We start from the raw sequence: 18,757 nt of genomic DNA, 5'->3' as shown, positions 1-18,757 counted from the left end.
TGGGGGGGGGGGGGGGGGGTGAAAAACACAGACAGACCCCCCCCCCCATGCCCTCCCGGGGTGTGCGCAGCGGTGGGAGCTGCCTCCCCATCCTTGCACCCCCCCCCCCGGGCCGAGTTGTGGCTCCCGCCCGCCCCCCCCCCCCCAGATGAGTTGTGGCTCCATCCAGCACCCCACCTCAGCTGTGGAGCACCTGGCCTTGCCCTAGCCCTACTCCCTCCCTCACTGTGGGGGCCTTGATCTGCCCCTCCCTGTCTCTTCCCACAAGAGACTTACTACCCGGACCCTGCTCTCCATGCTCCCGGGCTGTGCTCCTGGCCACCTGTGTGCTGTGCTGCAGTTGCATGCATACATGGGGCATTTAATCAGCATCATTATTGGCCACATCAACCAAAAAAAGCCGACTGCCAATACTGGCAATTTTCCTTATATCGGTGTCAATCCAATATGGGACCGATGTATCGGTGTACCCATAGTTGCATCTCTTCTTTACCATGAGAAGCACTATACACTTGTATTAAAAAACATAAGATCTTTTTGCCACCTGAACACTTCTTTGAGATTGAAGCAGCGTAGTACTTGGCTATGGCGGGGGGAGGGGGAGGAAAGAGGGAGAGAAGAGGGAGAATGGGGACAGAACCAAATAAATTTAGGTCTAAAATGTAGGCCGTATACTTTTATAGTTCCTAGGGGCTGGAAGGGACCTTACAGATCATTGGGTCCAACCTCCTTCCCCCCTCCCCCCCAATACTCTTTACTTTAAAACTTCCTTCTTTAAAAGAGGAATCAGTTAATTTGCTGTACATCTTTACTGAGCATGTTCCCTGGAGCATGACCATTGCAATTTGGGGAACCCAGGACTGAAGTCCAGCCTGCATCCAGGCACGGAGGAAAACCAGTAGTAAAGGCTAGGTAGGTGGAACCTGGGAAAATGTATATGAAAAACAAAAGTTTTGCAAAGTCTAACATGAACTTTTCATAATATAAGTTATCAGCAAAACTCCTGATCTGGATCCAGACATTCCTCAGAAGTGTCTGGAACCCAAATCTTGGGGAACTGGTCACAGGTGCCAAAAGCACAAAATGACTGCCCACAGAGCGACGATTGTTGAACCTGAATGAAATGCAAAAAGAAGCATGTAGGCTGAGTCCTTGAATTCAACATTGATTTATTTCTCCTACTTTTTTTCATCTGACAGTATTGCTTGACTATCCCCCAAGAAGCAGTGGACTTCATACACAGTCTTTTCTTCCCTCCAATCAACGATACATTCACTCTATCTATTCAAGCAGAGAACTACTGGCATAACAACAGAGACTGACTTACTTGTCTGGGAGAACAGCTGAGAGGACAAAAATGAGAAGGACGACATCAAGACTTTCCTCCGGCATTGGGTAAGGACTTTGATCGTTGCACAGATCATGAACAAAGGCAAAACAGCGAGAAGAATCATACTCCGCATTGTTCTGTAATTAAAGGTGACAAGGACACATGCTGTTAGACCCAAATACTAACATTATGGCTATGTGGTCTCCATTTTGCTCTTACACACTACAGCTGAAAGAGCCAAAGGCAGTGAAATAAGCTGTGTGCCTAGAACTACTAAAATATTTGAGTGATGTCAGGTAGGGGGAAAACTATGAAATATTAATAAGCACACGTGAGACCTCTGTTAGAGCAGTGATTTTCAACCTTTCATTTGCAGGCCCCTAAAAATTTTCAAGTGGAGGTTTGAATTGTAACTGTGGGTATTCACATATTTTTGATTCATTGTAGTCATCTTTTTCACAGACTCCTCAGACAGTCTGCAGACCCCAGGTTGAAAACCACTGCATTAGAGCTTTGACCTGCTATAGTTTGTTTTTCACTATTGCCTATAAAATAACAGTGCTAAACTCAGGGACCAGTGATGGGTATAAGGACACATTCTCTCTTAAAATGACCAGGGCTAGGAAAGAGCAATTTATACCATTAAACTAGAACTCTTTACAAGATACAAAAGGTTGAGGCTAGTACTTACTCCACTGAAATCAAAAGCAAAAAACTGATCAAATCTCAGTAGGGGAGGACTGGATATTTCAGTCAAAAACACCAAACCTGAATTTCTGAAGTTATGTTCTGAAAACTGTATTTAGGTCCCCAAATAAAAGCAGCCTGTTTTTCAGAGGTGCTGAGCAACCACAGAAGCCACAGAAATGCACAGTCTAGTCAGCTTTATTTAGCAGCTGTTAGGTACGGCTGAGAATTAAATGACGCAGTGAAACAACTGCTCCTTGCTGCTGTGCCTTTTTTTCTTTATCAGTACCTATCATTGCACATGGACTGATAAATTCAATACTTTGTTTCCAAACTGTGTTCTAAACAAAGATCGTCAGGATTATCTACCATTCCACTGCTAATCCTTAACCCCCTCCCATTCTAGCCAACTAAGTCATCATCCACACTAACATCTCCCCAGTTGCCTGTGCAAAAGCAATTAAATGCCATTCCCAGAACTGTGGTGATATCAATGATACAAGTGAATCAAAAGACCATTAAGAGCTGGAGACTGGAAGAAATGGGACTTCAAATGGTTTCAGACTTCAGCAGCACCTGGTGTAGAGCATTTGGTCTAGAAATGTGATGCCAGCAACAGGGGAAAGGAAAAACAAGCTGACACCCGGAACCAATGCAAATACTGTTTTTTGTTCTGCCTCCCTTCAGTCCCTGAGGTACCAGTGATCTGTTCCTCTGGTTTACTTGCACTAGAGACAAGAGCCAAGCATTAACAAGGTGCTAAAGAGCTGAACTGGTGAAGGCAGTGCCAAGAGTAGATCGCTGCAAATGCTACGAAGAGTTTCAACTGTGATTTCAGCTAGGATTTATGCAATATTATTAAGTTTACCTGAACAAGATCCACGGCTGTGGTGGAAAAATCACAACAGTAAACAAAGAGTCCTGGGTCACTGAAATAAATACAAAAGAAACAGGAAGGTTATTTTCCCCAAAAGGTGCTCAGCGTAACTTCTAAGCTAGGAGGATGATTCACGGACAGATCACAAGCTTTGGAATGTCGAAAATATGGAATCCCGGGTTTTATTCCCAGGGGCTTTTACAATATTTGGTACATCATTTTTCCCCTGCATGTCTTAGTTTCCTGTGCATACATTGTTGGGAGTTTAGAAGGGAGGAGACAGATTAGGAAACTTGTGTGTAAAATCCTTTGACAACCACAGCTGAAAGGAGGTAAAAGATATCACTGCACTCAGCTTTCTGCAGTCCTTCAGCAGCCTTTTAACTACCAAAAGTTATCGATAGAAACTACCATTGGATGCATTGTTTGTGTTTGGGCTCCTTCATTGTGAGGTGAATCTGCATATTAAGAAGAGGCCACACACAAAATCCTTTCTAGTAATCTTTCAGTGGTCTGCTTGTGATGCAGCAAAAAAACCCAAACCTACCAATCCCCGTAGAAGCTGCTTACTTGTTGGTTTGTAAAATTGGGAAGACAGTATTTCCAGCACCACAGCCAACCTGTAGAAAGAGAAGCCAGTTATACATCTTTGTTGGCTCCCTTCACCTAGTTTACCATCCATTCTTTGTGAATGTTTCAAGGGATCCCCCAAGTTGTGGCCACTAAAGGAAGACTCCAGTGACCCTTTTGGACCAGATACAGACAGCACCAAACACCTGACACTCCCATTAGTAATAAGACAGTAAGATGCCAGGCCCCTTTCAAGATCGGGCCTTATATTTTGGCTTCCATAGGAAACCACCAAACTAACTACCCAATTGTACTAGAAGGCAGACAATCTTGTGTGAACTGTTGCTATTGCTGAAAGCAGTTATTGCTGGAATCCAAAGCATAACAATCAGTATGAGTCACTCAACAGCTTCAAAGGCCAGGGGTTACTCAGTTTAATTTCCAAACAAAGACAAAGAGGGAGGGTGAGAGAGAAGGAAGTTTGCTTTGCTCTCATTATAGCTGCACCTTCTTAATTCAGTCTCCTTTTCTGGACACGTCTCCCTTAAACGTAAGCCTGCCATGCCGCTGCCTCTTACTACCTTTACTTCTTCTCTGAAGAACAGAAGATGGGCCGCAAAATGTATTTTAGAGCTTTTATCCTTGTATGTTTAGGAAATTGGTGGAACAACTGAAGTAAGTGGAATGGAATGTACCAGTGGAGGTCTGAATGAAAGGGGGTACAGTAAATATCCAGGCGGGATATGCTAACATGATCTAATTGCATGGACCATTTGGCAAGTTGTTCATTACAGGGCTTTGGGTGCTGGGATCCTGCAGGGAGAGAGAAAGGTTTCAACACAGCAGATCACTTTTACAGTTATGTGCAAAAACTAACCACAGGTAGGTGTTGGTCAACTGTACACAGTACAAGACTTGGGGCACAAAATCAGTAAACTTGGCTCTAGCATAGCAATCCTGTGAAATCCTACAGCCTATTGTGGGACCTCCTTATGCATCATTCTGAGAGCTCACAATTGGCCAAGAGCAATTCAGCATCAGTGCGGAGGCCTATAGCATTCCAAACGAGCTACAAATTTTTTTTTTGCAATTATTTCTTCCAGAGTTTTATGCCCCTCAAATCAGTCACAGGATCATGGACAGAGGGAAGCTTTATGAACAAGGCAATGAACCAGCTTTCTACCCAAGTAAAGGGTATTTTAAAGAGCTGTTGCTTTCGTACTGGATAGTGATAACATGCCATTTTGAATCTCAGATACCAGACTGGGGCACAGAAATAATAAAAGCCCAAGAGGTTCAGTTCAGTTCAACATGCCTTTTTTGTATCTAACATCTTTGTTGAGTTGCTCCATCAAATTCCCCCTCATTCTTTCAACTCTGTTTGCCATGCTTCATAAGTCCACTCCCTTCTTTCAGGCTCACTACTGATACCAAGTCTTTTCTTTTGCACCTTTCTGAACCTTCCCATCCTATCAGGTTTCAGCTATAAACACAGAGCTCTCCCTTCTTACCTATGCTAACTCTTCTCTCTCATTAGTTCTGTACAGTTTGGGAAGAGATGTGTTTAAAAGATGGTGTAACAAAGTTGTAGTGATGACCTGACAGTTTGAAACAGGAAATCCTGACAAATAGAATCTAAAATAAAATTTAACGCAAATGGGAAATAGGTTCTTTTTTCATTCTTTGCTTTTACCTCTAGTATACAGTAAGTTGCCGATGATCCTGGAAAGCCACCATCACTTAGGCTGAGTCCACTCAGCTTCTGTGTTGCTTTCCATTCTGTGCAGGATTCATGGACATTACTACTACTTTTCAGCGAGCCGATTGGATGACCTTGTGCTCTGGTTTCCCATGAACAGAGTCCATTTTCACAGCTTTCCCGCCCCAAGTTTCTGGATCTTTCAGTTTTACCATCTCTTTGTACAGAACTCACAGCTTGACTCAGGTTGTGGTTTGGTGCCAGCTCAGGAAATTCAGTGAAGAGCCAGTGTCTGTCCTTGAAGAAACCATTTTCATGGATTTTATAAAAATCATTCCAGTATTTACTAGCATTCAGCTCATATTCTTCTGTAAATGAAAATGCAGAAAGACTGATAGTCATCAAAGCAAAGTTCTTAGTTTGCCATTAGTTTAAACAGGGGTTGCAACCTACATTCTGGATTTAGCAAACTGTGCAGAAAATTGGATTATCTATTGACTTTGGTTTTCTTGCATGAAAAATGATCGTTCTTCTCCTGAACTACAATACCATGCTACCACATTAATAACAACAAAGTGGGAAGAGGTGGAATTGTCCGTCTTGTAGCTGAATTTCAACAGAGAGGGAGAGAGGGAGAGAGAGAAATGACCTATCTGCAAAAGGCTGGAGGGAGGCCATTTTAGTCTTATTTCTGTCTCTGTCAGTAATACACTTTTGGAACTAGGTGAACTCAGGGCTTTGCTCTGAGAAGTGCCATTTGTAGAGCACTCAAATCACTGAAGGTATGTTTTACAGAAATATTATTATAATAAACTGTCAGCACAGGACTGCTCCCTGCAGTTATTTTCCACTGTTCTGTGCATTTTAGAGCATCAGACATTGATGAGAATACCAAAGATGGCTAAAAGAAACAACTGCTTCCCATACCTCCAGGTACTGGGGGAGGGGTTGGACAGACGCACTGAAAGAACAAGACCTGGGCAGCAAGGATCACCACTTTTAGACTTTGTGGATACATTTGAAAAGCAAGCCATCTCTTTGAAGGAAGGCAAATTATAAAATATGGAGCAAGAACTGAAAAGACTCCCTCTTCAGGGGTGTGGGATCAAGGTGATCAAGCTGTAATGTGCTCAGAACCAGCTGTGGAATTTTAACCACATGACTTCAGAGACTTCATACATGTAATGCAGCTGTGGGGGCAGCTTGGGGAAGTAACTTTACATGCAGAGTTGGCTGGCTACTTCCAAGAATGGACAGTCCTTCACAAATGAGGTTTTGGCAAAAGCAGTTCTAACTTTCTGTTGCAGGGAAAGACAACTTAACTACACTGTCCTTAGGTTTGTTGACCAATTACAAGTGCTATGGTCCAGGGCCAGAGTTCCCAACAATCTGACAGCCCTTACTCATCTCTGGACAGTGAATATTTATTACTGAATCTAGAAGATTCACATAGACTTAAGATTACCCACACTCTTACATAGCTGTCACTTAAATTCTCTACCATTCACCAATAAGAGTAGGATTAAGCGGAGAAAAGGTGGGCAGACATTAACATTGATAAGCCAAACCACAGCAGAAACAATACAAATGGAATCTCTCCAAGAAGTATACGGCTGTTTAAGAGAGATCTGAAAGAGGGTAAAAAGAGACTGGAAAAGTCTGTAGAAATATACAGCCTACAGCCTCTGTCTAAAAGGAAGCTCAGTCAAAGGAAAAAATGGTTTTGGCAAAGAACTGAAAGTCAGTTCTGGGAGTATTTTTAGTAGGATTTATCCCCGGAGCACAAAGAGCTAAATTTAAAATAATCTTTACCTTTATCTCAGTTACAAGGATTTGTTCCTTGTAAAAAGCCATGTCCTCAAAACCTAAGTCAAAAGAGATTTTAATATCTGATGTTAGACTATAAGCACAGTTCTTTGTGCTGCGATCCCATCAAGCCCTCAAACGAAATAGGAACAAGTCAGTTTAATATCATATTTACTTGAATACAAGATGACCCTCCTCAACAATTAAGATTCTATACATGGTAAATATATAAAATGTTATAATTTTCCAGATATAGAATCTAAGTATTGGAGAGTTGTTTGAATCCCCTCCCTGGACCTCCCTGCCTGTTACAGCAGGGAAAGCAGTGCTGGGGCAGGGGTGGGGGAGAGTGTCAGGTGGCCCCCTTGCCCTCTGCCCCACCCACCTCTTCCTTCTGTAGCCTCCCTGTATGCCTGCCACCTGCACCCCACCCCCAACAGCTCTGCCCCTACCCCTACTTCCCCAGTCTGTCTTCCCCTGCCACAAATCCTCCCAACCTCTGCCCCTTCCTTCCCCTATTCTCGTTTCTGCCTTTCCCCCTCCCCCATTTGCTGTCAGATGCTGCTCAGTCTTTGCCTGCAGGGTTGGCACTATTGAGTGGCTCGGCAGGCGAAGTAGTTTCTATGTGCTCCATGCATGAGAGAGATCCCAACAGTTGCAAGCCAAGCGATGCCCGACAGTAAGGGAGGTGGGGGAGAAGGGGGGCAGAGGCTGCAGAGAAGAAGCAGAGGGATGGAGGGCAGTAGGTTATTGTGGGTCTGACTCTATCCCTGACCTGGGCTCAGAGCTAGAGTCAAAGCTGTAGCAGCCCTGTTCCACTTTGTATGGTAATGCAAGATGAGGGGCCTTCCGCACCATTTTGATTGTGGGAAAAGCCTTGTCTTCTATTTGAGTAAATACGGTACTTGCATGAGAAAGATTCAAGGAATACTCGTGCGCCAGAGAAGTGGTATTGTTCATTTGATCACTGGTTGCCTTCCTCAGTGTCACAGCAGGGACACAGTCCTGCTGGAACTGGAAGTGCCATCTTTCAGATGATAAAATACAAGGTCCTAATCCTTACTGGTGAGTGATCTCACCGTATACCTGTACAAGTACAAGATGCTAATACTAGATCTCATCAAGATTCAAACTCAGTTATTTACATTCCGATTCCTGCCCTGCCCTGTAGTGCAGTTTTGCTTTATTATACTGAACAGCTGCTATGTTCTACTCCAGATGTGCGGTAGCTCTCTATAAGCTTTAACTACCTCAAAGGGATGGTTTGTGGCCTAATGCATCTAAAACACTAACAGCTTCGGTTTAAGAAGTACAAAAAGTATTAGTAGCAACAAAGCGCAAGAAATCAAGGACAGCTGACAAGTACCACTCAGAAAACAGACTAAGTTTACAATGGACTATAGTAATCTTCTAGTCTGGCTTCCTACACAACAGAAATCTGAAGAATCTCTCCAATAATTCCTGCCCCAAGATCAGATATCTTAAAAATAGCTTGTTTAGTCATCATTCTAACACATGGGGACATTGAGGCATGAAATGAATTTCTGGAAAAGAAAGAAGGGGTAAGAAGCTCCAATTGTTCTGCTCTCCCTCAAAGTCCAGCCTACAATCCCCACTGCAGGCTCCAGAGAAACCTCCTGGATTAAATCTGTCCCTAAGCAAAAATAACTGTTCAGAGAAGAAAGGGGTGGGAAGTGTAGGGATGAGATTCGCTGGAGCCAATCATAGAAAATTAGGGTTGCAAGGGATCTCAGGAGGTTACCTACTCCAATACCCTGCTCAAAGCAGGACTGCCTCCAACTATATCATCCCAGCCAAGGCTTTGTCTCACTGGGATGTAATAATGTCCAAGGATGGAGATTTCACAGCCTCTTTGGGTAGCCTGTTCTAGTGCTTTGCTACCTTCCTAGAAAGAAATTTTTGCTCATATCTAACCTAAACTTCCCTTGTTGCAACTTGAGACCATTGCTCTTTGCTCTGCAACTTCCACCACTGAGGACAGCTTAGCTTTATCCTCTTGACCATCACTTGGTAGAGCTCACCATCCAGTGAAGGGTGGGAAAAATATCCAGTGAGGCTAAAGTGTTAGACTTCAGAAGGGCCAACTTTAGTAAACTCAGAAGGCTAGTTAGTGAGGTGGCAGAACTCAAGAGCATTGTGCAAATGGGAATTCAAGAGGGTTGGAGGTTTGTCAAGGGAGTGATCCTTGGGGCACAAAAGGAGTCTATCTCCTTACGCAGGAGAGGGGATAAGGAGATAAAAAAGCCCCCTTGACTGAACAGGGAACTCCAGGAAAGGCTGGGGGCAAAGAAAGAGATTTATAGGCAGTGGAAGCAGGGGCAGTCACCAAGGAGGAATACACTTCCCTGGCATGCTATTGCAGGGAATCAGTTAGGCAGGCCAAGGCAGGACTGAACTTTAGGCCGCTACAACAATTAAGGACAATAAAAAGTCCTTCTAGAGATACATAGCGAGCAAAAGAAAGGTGCAGAGTAACATAGGGCCCCTGCAGGACAAATCAGGATAGTTGGTGGTTGATGCAAGGAAAAAGGCGGAGCTCTTCAATGAGTTCTTCGCTTCAGTATTCCTTAATACTGATCAAGACAATTCCCCCACCTTGAGCATAGACCGATGTCCAAAAGGCACCAGACCGCCAAAGGTTAGTGCTGACTTAGTTAAGGAGCACTTGGAGGGGCTGGATGAGCACAAGTCAGCTGACCCGGATGACCTCCATCCATGGGTGTTCAAGGAATTGGCCAGTGTCATAGCTGAGCCGCTGGCACGGCTGTTTGAGCACTCATGGAGCTCCGGCCAGGTCCCTGAGGACTGGAAAAGGGCCAATGTGGTGCCCGTTTTTAAGAAGGGGAGAAGGGATGAGCCAGGTAACTTCAGGCCAGTCAGTCTTACCTCTATCCTTGGGAAAATACTGGGGGGAAAAATAAATAAATAATTGAAAATTCAAAGACCGCATTTGTGAAGGCCCAGCAGGGGAAATGATGCTGAAAGGAAACAAACCAGCACGGGTTCGTCACAGGTAGATCCTGCCTAACAAACCTTATAGCCTTTAATGACCAAGTCACACACTGCCTTGACACAGGAGCTGAAGCTGATGTCATCTACCTGGACTTTAAGAAGGCCTTTGACAGTTTCGCACCCTGTTCTCATAGGGAAGCTAGCAGGCTGTGGAGTGGATGCTTACACAGGTCAGGTGGGATCACACCCAGAGAGTGGTGGTGGACTTGTTCTCGGCCTAGAAGGTGGTGGGCAGTGGAGTCCCACAGGGTTCGGTCTTTGGACCAGTGTTATTTAATATCTTCATCAGCGATTTGGACGAGGGTGTGGAGAGCACCCTCTCCAAGTTTGCAGATGATACCAAGTTATGGGGCAAAGTTAACACACCAGAGGGCAGGGAGCAGATACAGGCCGACCTGGACAGGTTGGACCAATGGGCAGAACGAAATAGGACGCAATTCAACGAAGATAAATGCAAGGTACTCCACCTAGGGTGGAGGAATCCCCAGCACACCTATAGGTTGGGGGATGACCTCCTCAACAGCTGACAGATATCTTGGAGTCACAGCTGACTCCAAGATGAACATAAGCCGGCAGTGCAATGAAGCCATCAGCAAAGCCAATCGCACCTTGTCGTGCATTAGCAGATCCACGACCAACAGATCAAGGAAGGTTATGCTCCCCCTCTATGCAGCATTGGTCAGGCCGCAGCTGGAGTACTGTGTCCAGTTGTGGGCACCACAATTCAAGAGGGACGCGGAGAATCTGGAGAGGGTTCTGAGGAGGGCCACTCGCATTAGTGGCCTCTGTGAAAGACCCTATGAGGAGAGGTTGAAGGATCTGGATCTCTACAGCCTTCACAAGAGACAGCTGAGGGGAGACCTTGTAGCCGCCTATAAGTTTAATCAAGGGAGGACAATAGGGAATTGGAGATGCACTATTTACCAGAGCACCCCAGGGAGTAACTAGCAATAATGGGTGTAAACTAGTGAAGAGTAGATTCAGGTTAGACATTAGGAAGAAATTTTTTACAGTAAGGGTGGCCAGAATCTGGAATGGGCTTCCAAGAGAGGTGGTACTATCACCTAACTTGGATGTCTTCAAGAGGAGGCTTGATAGACACCAGACTGGGGTCATCTGACCTTGGTCCTCTTTCCTGCCAGGGGCAGGGGGTTGGACACGATGATCCTTTGTGGTCCCTTCCGACTCTACAATCTATGAATCTTTGGAACCACTCTTCAGGTAGTTAAAGACTACTATTAAATCCTTCCTCAGTCTTCTCTTCTCTAGACTAAATAAGCCCAGATCCCTCCATTTCAGTCATGTGCCCCAGTCCTCTAACCATTTTGTCTTCCACTGGCCTCTCTCCAATTTCTCCACGTTTTCTGTAGTGGGGGCTCAAAACTGGACATAGTACTCCAGATGTGGCCTCACCAGTGCGGAAGAGAAAAAAAAAAATCACTTCCCTCGATTTGTTGGCAATGCTCCTACTAATGCAGCACGGTATGCTGTTAGTGTTGTTTGCAACAAGGGCACACTGTTGGCTCATATTAAGCTAATTTTCCACTGTTATCCCCCAGGGCCTTTTCTGGGGAGCTACTGTTTAGCTAGTCAGTCCCCAGTCTGGACCAGTCCATGGGACTGTTCCACCCTAAGTGCAGGACTTTGCACTTGTCCTTATTGAACCTCATGAGATTTCTTTTGGTCCAATCTTTCAAATTGCCTAGGTCCCTCTGAATCCTAGCCTTACCCTCCAGTGCATCTATTAATCCCCCCAGCTTGGTGCCATCTGTAAACTTGCTAAGAGTGCACTCTATCCCATATTCCAATCCCTGGGGCACGGTACTTGAGACCTGCTGCCAACTAGACTTTGAGCCATTGATTACTACCCTTTGAGCCTGACAATCCAGCCAGTTTCCTACCCACCTTACAACCCATTCACCCAACCCATACACTTCCTTAGCTTGCTTGTGAGAAGGTTGTGGGAGACTAGCAAAAGCCTTTCTAAAGTCAAGGTCTCCCTACATCCACAGAGCCAGTCATCCTGCCATACAAGACAAGCAGGTCAGTCATGCATGACTTGCCCTTGGTGAATCCATGCCGACTGTTCCTAACCACCTTCTTCTCCAAGTACTTAGAAATAGATTCCTTCAGGATCTGCTCCATGATTTTCCCAGAGACTGAGAAGAGGCTGGCTGGCTTGTAGCTCCCCATGATCCTCCCTCTTCCCTTTCTTAAAGATGGGCACTGTATTTGCCCTTTTCCAATTGTCCAGGAATAATCCTGATCACGAGTTTTCAAAGATAATGGCCAGTGGCTCTACAATCACACTGGCTAACTCCCTCAGGTACATTGCATCAGGCCCCACTGACTTCTAAATAGTCCCTAACCTGTTCTTTTGCCACTGTTGGCTGCTCACCTTCTCCCCAAACTGTGCTGCTAGGTGCAAGTCGTCTGGGACCTGATCCTGCCTATGAAGACTGAGGTAAAAAAAGGCATCTAGTACTTCAGCCTTTTCTGCCTCATCTATCACTGAATTGCCTCCCCCATTCAGTAAGTGACCCACATTTCCCTGATCTTCCTCTTGCTGCTGACATACTTGTAGAAACCCTTACCCTTCATGTCCCTTGCTAGCTGCAACTCCAGTTTTGCTTCGGCTTTCCTGATTTCACTCAAGCATGCCAAGTAATACTCTTATATTCCTCCCTACTCATTTCTTGTAAGCTTCCTTTTTGTGTTGTAGCTCACTGAAGAGTTCCCTGCAAAACCAAGCTGAGCATGTATGGCAGAAGACCATCTTCCTGCCCATCAGCTTGGTTTGTTCTTGCACCCTTAGTAAGGTTTCTTTAAAGTACAACCAGCTCTCCTGTATTCCTTTCCCTCTCAGCCTGGCCTCTCGGAGGAGCCTGCCCATCAGTGCCCTGAGCGAGTCAAAGTCTGCTTTCCTGAAATCCAGGGTCCTTACTCTGCAGCTCTCCTTCCTTCCTTTCCTCAGGATCCTGAGTATCATTTCAATCAATTAATTATTAGCTTCCAGGAGGAGGACAAGAAGTCATGCCACTTCTATGTCCACAGCTAGTTTATACATGAATGCAACTTACCCTTTTCTTTAAAGCAACTTGCAAAGTCCCATCTGCTTCACAGTATACTGCAGCTCTAGTGACCAACAGCCTGTCTGCACTGTATTACTCTGTACTGTAAGTACTCGTGATTTAAAATATAAACTTTCAAGAGAGTGGCTTTGAACTAATATTATGGATAGTTTGTACTACATATAAGTAGGTGCCAAAGCACAGCTCAAAAGTGTGTTTATGGAGTACCTGTGTTAAAACTTCCAGTAGTTTCACAAAAAGGTAATGCGTTAATTCTGGATGGACTAAGTATATGAGTACTATATACAAATTGTGACAGCCATGTTTAATTTCAAGGTTATTGTTTTCTAACTTGCTCTTCACTTCTATGTGCTCAGGGAGTTCAGGGTCTGAGAGTAAGGAGAAGGGAAGGGGCTGCCAGGGAAAAAGTTGGGGGGGAAGCAGAGAGCCAAGAATTGGCTCCTCCCCGACCTGCAGCTGGCGTTTTCTGGTGCAGCTGCTCATAGCTTGTGTGGGACTGCTCTGGGTCTCTGCGACATCACCGCCGCCTCTAGGCTGCCCCATGGGGCAGTGGTGACAGCACAGAGCAGATGCAGGGCAGCTCCCTGCAGGCACCAAGCGACTGCACCAGGAAGTGCCGGCAGTGGAAGGGAGAGGGGCCATTTGGCCTCCATGCTGAGCCGCAGTTTCTCTCCCGCGCCGCCGCCGTGCCTGGGCCCCAGCGCCAGCTCTGGGCTCGCCTGTCCAGGCTGAGCAGCAGCAGCAACTGGGTAGAAACTGCTGCTTGGCATGGGAGAAAGCAGCCTCTCCTCCTTGCTGGGCAGTTTTTGGCCCGAAGCATGCGCCACACTGCCCTATCTATGGCTCTGTCACCACCACCTCTGGGCTGCCCAGTGTGGCAGCAGTGACAGTGTAGAGCAGTCACAGGCAGCTCACAGGTAAGGTGGAGGGGCAACTTTCCCCACCATGATGAGCAGCAGTTTCTGCCCAGCTGCCGCTGCTGCTCAGCCTGGACAGACGGGCTCAAAACTGGCATGGGGCGTGCGGCATCTCAGTCGCATGCACTGGTCCTTGCCGCTACTGCTGCATGCCCAGGGCAGCAGGACATGCCACAGCTGGGCGATACAGAGTGCACTGTGGCTGTGTGGTGTTGTCGGTGGCAGGGATGCACCGCAGAGCACTTGAGCTCTGGGCTATTGTGGGGCAGGTGCTGATCAGCTCAAGGGGCTGTGCGCAGGGGGTTCCCATGCACACCCCACATACCCGGAAACCCTTCCTGCAAACCCCACAGATATACCCTCCCCCACACACTTACACACCCCACAAATACCATACCCACACATCCCCACAACGCCCCCCACACCCCTGCACATCCCACACAATATACAAGAGTAAGACTGCATTTTGAGCTATTATGCAATCACTTCTACACATACGGCACAAACGCACACAAATCCAGAGAAAAATATATTTTTAAATTAAATTAAAATATATTATTATGGGTGTTTGATTTTTAGTGTATAATTTTTCCCCCCGTTCTAAGATGGCAAACCCTCTACCCCAAAGGAGTACTTCCCAGGGCAAGGGGAGGGACTTCCGGTGACAAAGATCAGAGGGCAGGACTTCAGTTCCAAAAATTGCGACCAGTGGGCGAGACACCTGTCAAGGGGTGGGGCTACCCATGCAGCCCTCAACAGCTTGCCAAAACTCGGTAAGCGGCCCTCCGCCCAAAATAATTGCCCATCCCTGGTCTAGAAGATTCCATTAAGTATCTCTGTGATGCTTAGTTTCAGTTCTCAAACTATGGATTTGTGTCTCCAGAGATAATATCCTTGTTAACAGCAGTATATGGAGATGAGAGAGAACAGACCCGATTACCTACCCATCAGCCCTATTGTCTCTCTGCAAGTTTGTGTACACAGAGCCAAGCCCTTACTTTTCTCTAAAAGTGCAAAATTTCAAGAAGTTAAATGAATAAAGGATATCAAACAACAAGAATGCACTTTTTGCAGAAAACAATTATTAAATTGAGGCTTCCTGGCAAATGATTTAAATCACGATTTAAATTAAGTTTAATTTAAATACAATCTACTCTGGTGTAGATCTACTTCTACTATCTAATGAACTAAGATACCAGACAAGTCTGAAATACATCTGGGAGGGATGTATTAAGACCAGTAGCTTTTTTAGCCTTGGGCACTTGATAATGTGTTCTTGGATGAATTTTTTTGAAAATAAATTAAGCTGTGTTTTCAGCTAGAATTGTCAGCGGTTGTATTGCTGAGTCAAGATTTTTAAAAACAAGAGCTTAATTTATAAGTACCTTGTTTATCTGGTGGCACGAACTGAATGCTATTATCTTGAACTTTTCTCCTTGCACTGGCTTCTTGCTCCTCGGACCACTCTACATTATCCCTGTTGGGAAAAATCAGATGAGCTACCAGGCCAGGAAAGTTAAGCTAAACCAAAAATAGAGAAAGCCACAAGCTATGTGGAAACATTTCAACACCAAGCAAAGTTAGAGAGAGAAACATCCTTAATTAGTCAACAAAGGGAGCATGAGATGGCTCACTCAGGTGCAATAAAGCTTTTATTTATTTATTTTTAAAGGTCACCAGTTGAAATATGGGCCTGCTCAGTAGTAATCTATCATTTATCACTTGTTGCAGATCCAGGTTCTACACTGTTTTTGTAAAAACATCCAGTTTCAATGGATGGAACTCCACAATATAAAATTATCATCACATTTGACATCATCAGGCCTCCTTGTGGACAAAGCAGGAGTACTAAGGATTGACTGGACTCTGTCATGTATTAAAACTGTATTTTTTTTAATCAGATCCACAAGATACCAGCTGGCTGGAAAGCATAAGCTGAAACTTCTGCCATTTACGCAGATACCAAAATAGGTTCTTCCACTGGGTATTTGGAACAAGAGCCCCCAAAACTTTGATGTTTATTTCACAACCTCAGGAAAATGGCATGGTAATATCATACACAGATTTAATGTTAAACAATACGCATTTCAATAGGCTAGAGCAGTGGCTATCAATCTCTTTTCATTTGCGAACCCCTAAAACATTTTGAATGGAAGTGTGGACCCCTTTGGAAATTTTGAATGGAGGTATGGATGCCTCTGAATTCTAAGTGTGGGTATTCACATACTTTTGATTGATTATAGTAATCTTTTTCTGACCCCTGTGACAGTCTGCAGACTTCTAGGGGCCCACGGACCACAGGCTGAAAACCATTGTGCTTGAGATAATACCAGGGAACAGGGAAGCTTTAAGGCATTAAGAACACACTAACTCAGGGGTGGGCAAAATATGGCCTGCCAGGCCATTGTATAGGGCCCACAGGGCCGCTAAAAATTTTAGTAAATTAATATTTATTTGCTCCTTGCTGCCTGTCAAAGATGACAGGAGCCAGGGGCAGTAGGACCCAGGGAGGGCCTGCAGCAGGACCCAGCAGCCCAGGCCCACCCCACCCATTTCCCTGATTCCTACCCCGCTCCAGCATCATGTGGCTCCCAGATGCATCACCGGGCCAGGAGCACGGGACCATGCTAGGGGGTGGGTGTGTGTGTGTGTGTGTGGGGGGGGTGTGTGTGTGTGTGTGTGTGTGTGTGTGTGTGTGTGTGTGTGTGTGTGTGTGTGTGTGTGTGTCCCACATGCACCCCCTCACACTGCCATACATGCAGACTCCAACCCCCCCTGCTCATGCACCTCAGCCACCCTTCCCCCCCCCAAGAACCCCATACCCGTACTCCTCACATATCTACCCACATGCTTCCTCATCCCACATGCCTATACACACACCCCCACAATATACAAGAGTAAGACTTCATTTTAAGCTAGTGTGCACTGCAAATGCATGTAAATCAGGTCAACATATTTTTTTAAATCAAATTAATGAATGTTGTAGATGTTCGCTTTTTAGAATATAATTTGGTATTTTTCTGGTTCTGAGATGGCAAAACCCCTTGCGGAAAGGAGTACTTCCAGAGGCAAGGGGAGGGACTTCTGGTGGCAAAGGTCAGGGTTTACGGGGTGGGACTTCCAGTCAGAAGATGACCAGGGGGCAAGGCACCTATCAAGGGGTAGGGCTACCCATGTGACCTTCAACAGCTTGCCAAAAGTGGCCCTCTGCCCAAAATAATTGCCCACCCCTGTACTAACTGCTCTGATGTGTATATAAAGCTGGGCAAGCATTAAATGGGCCATATTTGCTTGCTTGGTTGCTTCCGAATTAAGAACTTTGAAAGATGAAGATACGGGCTATTCTGGCTTCAGCTTGGATTTAAGAAAATATTTACATTTAACTATGACTTAAAAAACCAAAATGATAATTTTCTAGGAGTCTCTTAATTTTGTCAGAAAGAAGTATTGAGGATTTACTTTTAAAAGGTATCTTTGATATCAAATAATTCCTAGCTGCTTATATAAACTACACACAGAAATTACTTCACCCACCACCAAAACTTAGGCAGGTCTGGGATGGAACTCAGAAGCTTTAAAGCTAAATTGAAAGGTATTAATTTCAGTCCTTGTTTTTTAAAAGTGCCAGGTACCTACAGTTCCCGCTAAGTCCACCTTAAATTGTGGACACTTAACATTTCTGGAAAATAACAAAACAAACCCCAGAGCCTCCCGCTGTTCCCAAGAGATGCTTGTATTGTTCAACAGCATTCACTTTACAGTAGTTTTGATGTCCTGCTGACGTGATCCCTAGATAGTTCATGCATCAGCTGCCAGGGCACTGGAAACATCCAAAACATTCTAGAAGCACCAAATGTTTTAAATGCTCTACAACCATTTATTTGCCGTGACAAACAACAGTTCAGGATGAAGAACAATGCATTTGATAGGGAAAAAAAAATCAGGAGGAATTTGGGAGTAGAACGTTAACAGCAGAAAATAAAATCCAGGAAGCACATTGAGCTCAGTATCTCAGCCCTTTACTAGAAACACTGTAGGACTTCAGTGCTACACATCCCAAGACCAAATACTCCCAGACTACAATGGGCACCGACATCGTCACAAGCTGGAGGCAAGCGCTCCATGGCTGAGTCCTCTACGACCAATATTGAACCCCAAGAGACAGTCCTTTCTATCGTACTCCTGCAGTACAGGAGTGCCTCAGTCTTGAGCAATGCCTGCACGGTCATCTAGTGCCACCAGCTAAGGTGACCGCTTGTTCCCAATTGGGTGGGAGAGCCCTGAAATGGGAACTTCAAGACCCTGCCCCGGGCTCTGTGACTCCCAGATAGCATTTGTCCTGGATTCCCAGCATCATGCGGGGATCCAGGTTTTCAGAAAAACATGGGAAGCGGGTGTGGGGCAGAGTCACGCGAGGGTCCTCCGGGGGCGAGGCGGCTACCTGCGGATGCACGCACTTCTAGGGGGAGGTCACGTGCCCCCAGGGGCGGGGCCCCAGGGTTTCTTGCCTGCCCACCCGCCAGCTCGGGGACGGCACCAGGCGCGCCCCTTCCCTGCCCCAGCCCAGGGGGCGCCCAGGAAACAGGCCTCTCCGCTCGCGTCGACCAGCCCAGCCCGGCCCGGCCCAGGGCGTGGGCAGCGCGCTCACCAGGCGTTGTGCTGGAAGAGGCGACTCGGATCGGTCAGGAGGCGGGTCCCGAACTGCTGCCGCTTTCCCGGAGCCGCCCCCGGCCCCGCGGGCGCCGG

The 18,757-nt window shown here is 45.8% G+C and overlaps 1 protein-coding gene across 1 annotated transcript in view; it reads right to left on the bottom strand.

The window, feature by feature from the left end:
* The window catches only part of METTL2A (methyltransferase like 2A), a gene marked incomplete at its 5' end in the record, with an annotated part of 24,606 nt that extends 5,849 nt beyond the window's left edge, over positions 1–18,757 (bottom strand). Inside the window, 6 exons of the mRNA XM_006017872.3 lie at positions 1,328–1,467; positions 2,886–2,946; positions 3,465–3,514; positions 5,158–5,531; positions 15,397–15,488; positions 18,660–18,757. Coding sequence (XP_006017934.1) covers positions 1,328–1,467; positions 2,886–2,946; positions 3,465–3,514; positions 5,158–5,531; positions 15,397–15,488; positions 18,660–18,757 — 815 coding nt within the window. The remainder of the gene's footprint in view (positions 1–1,327; positions 1,468–2,885; positions 2,947–3,464; positions 3,515–5,157; positions 5,532–15,396; positions 15,489–18,659) is intronic.

This window comes from Alligator sinensis, unplaced genomic scaffold (assembly GCF_000455745.1).
Source record: "Alligator sinensis unplaced genomic scaffold, ASM45574v1 scaffold444_1, whole genome shotgun sequence".
In the NCBI taxonomy this organism is placed as follows: Eukaryota; Metazoa; Chordata; order Crocodylia; family Alligatoridae; genus Alligator; species Alligator sinensis.
Note: the sequence above shows the minus strand (reverse complement) of the source record. Positions and strands in the feature narration are given on the sequence as shown.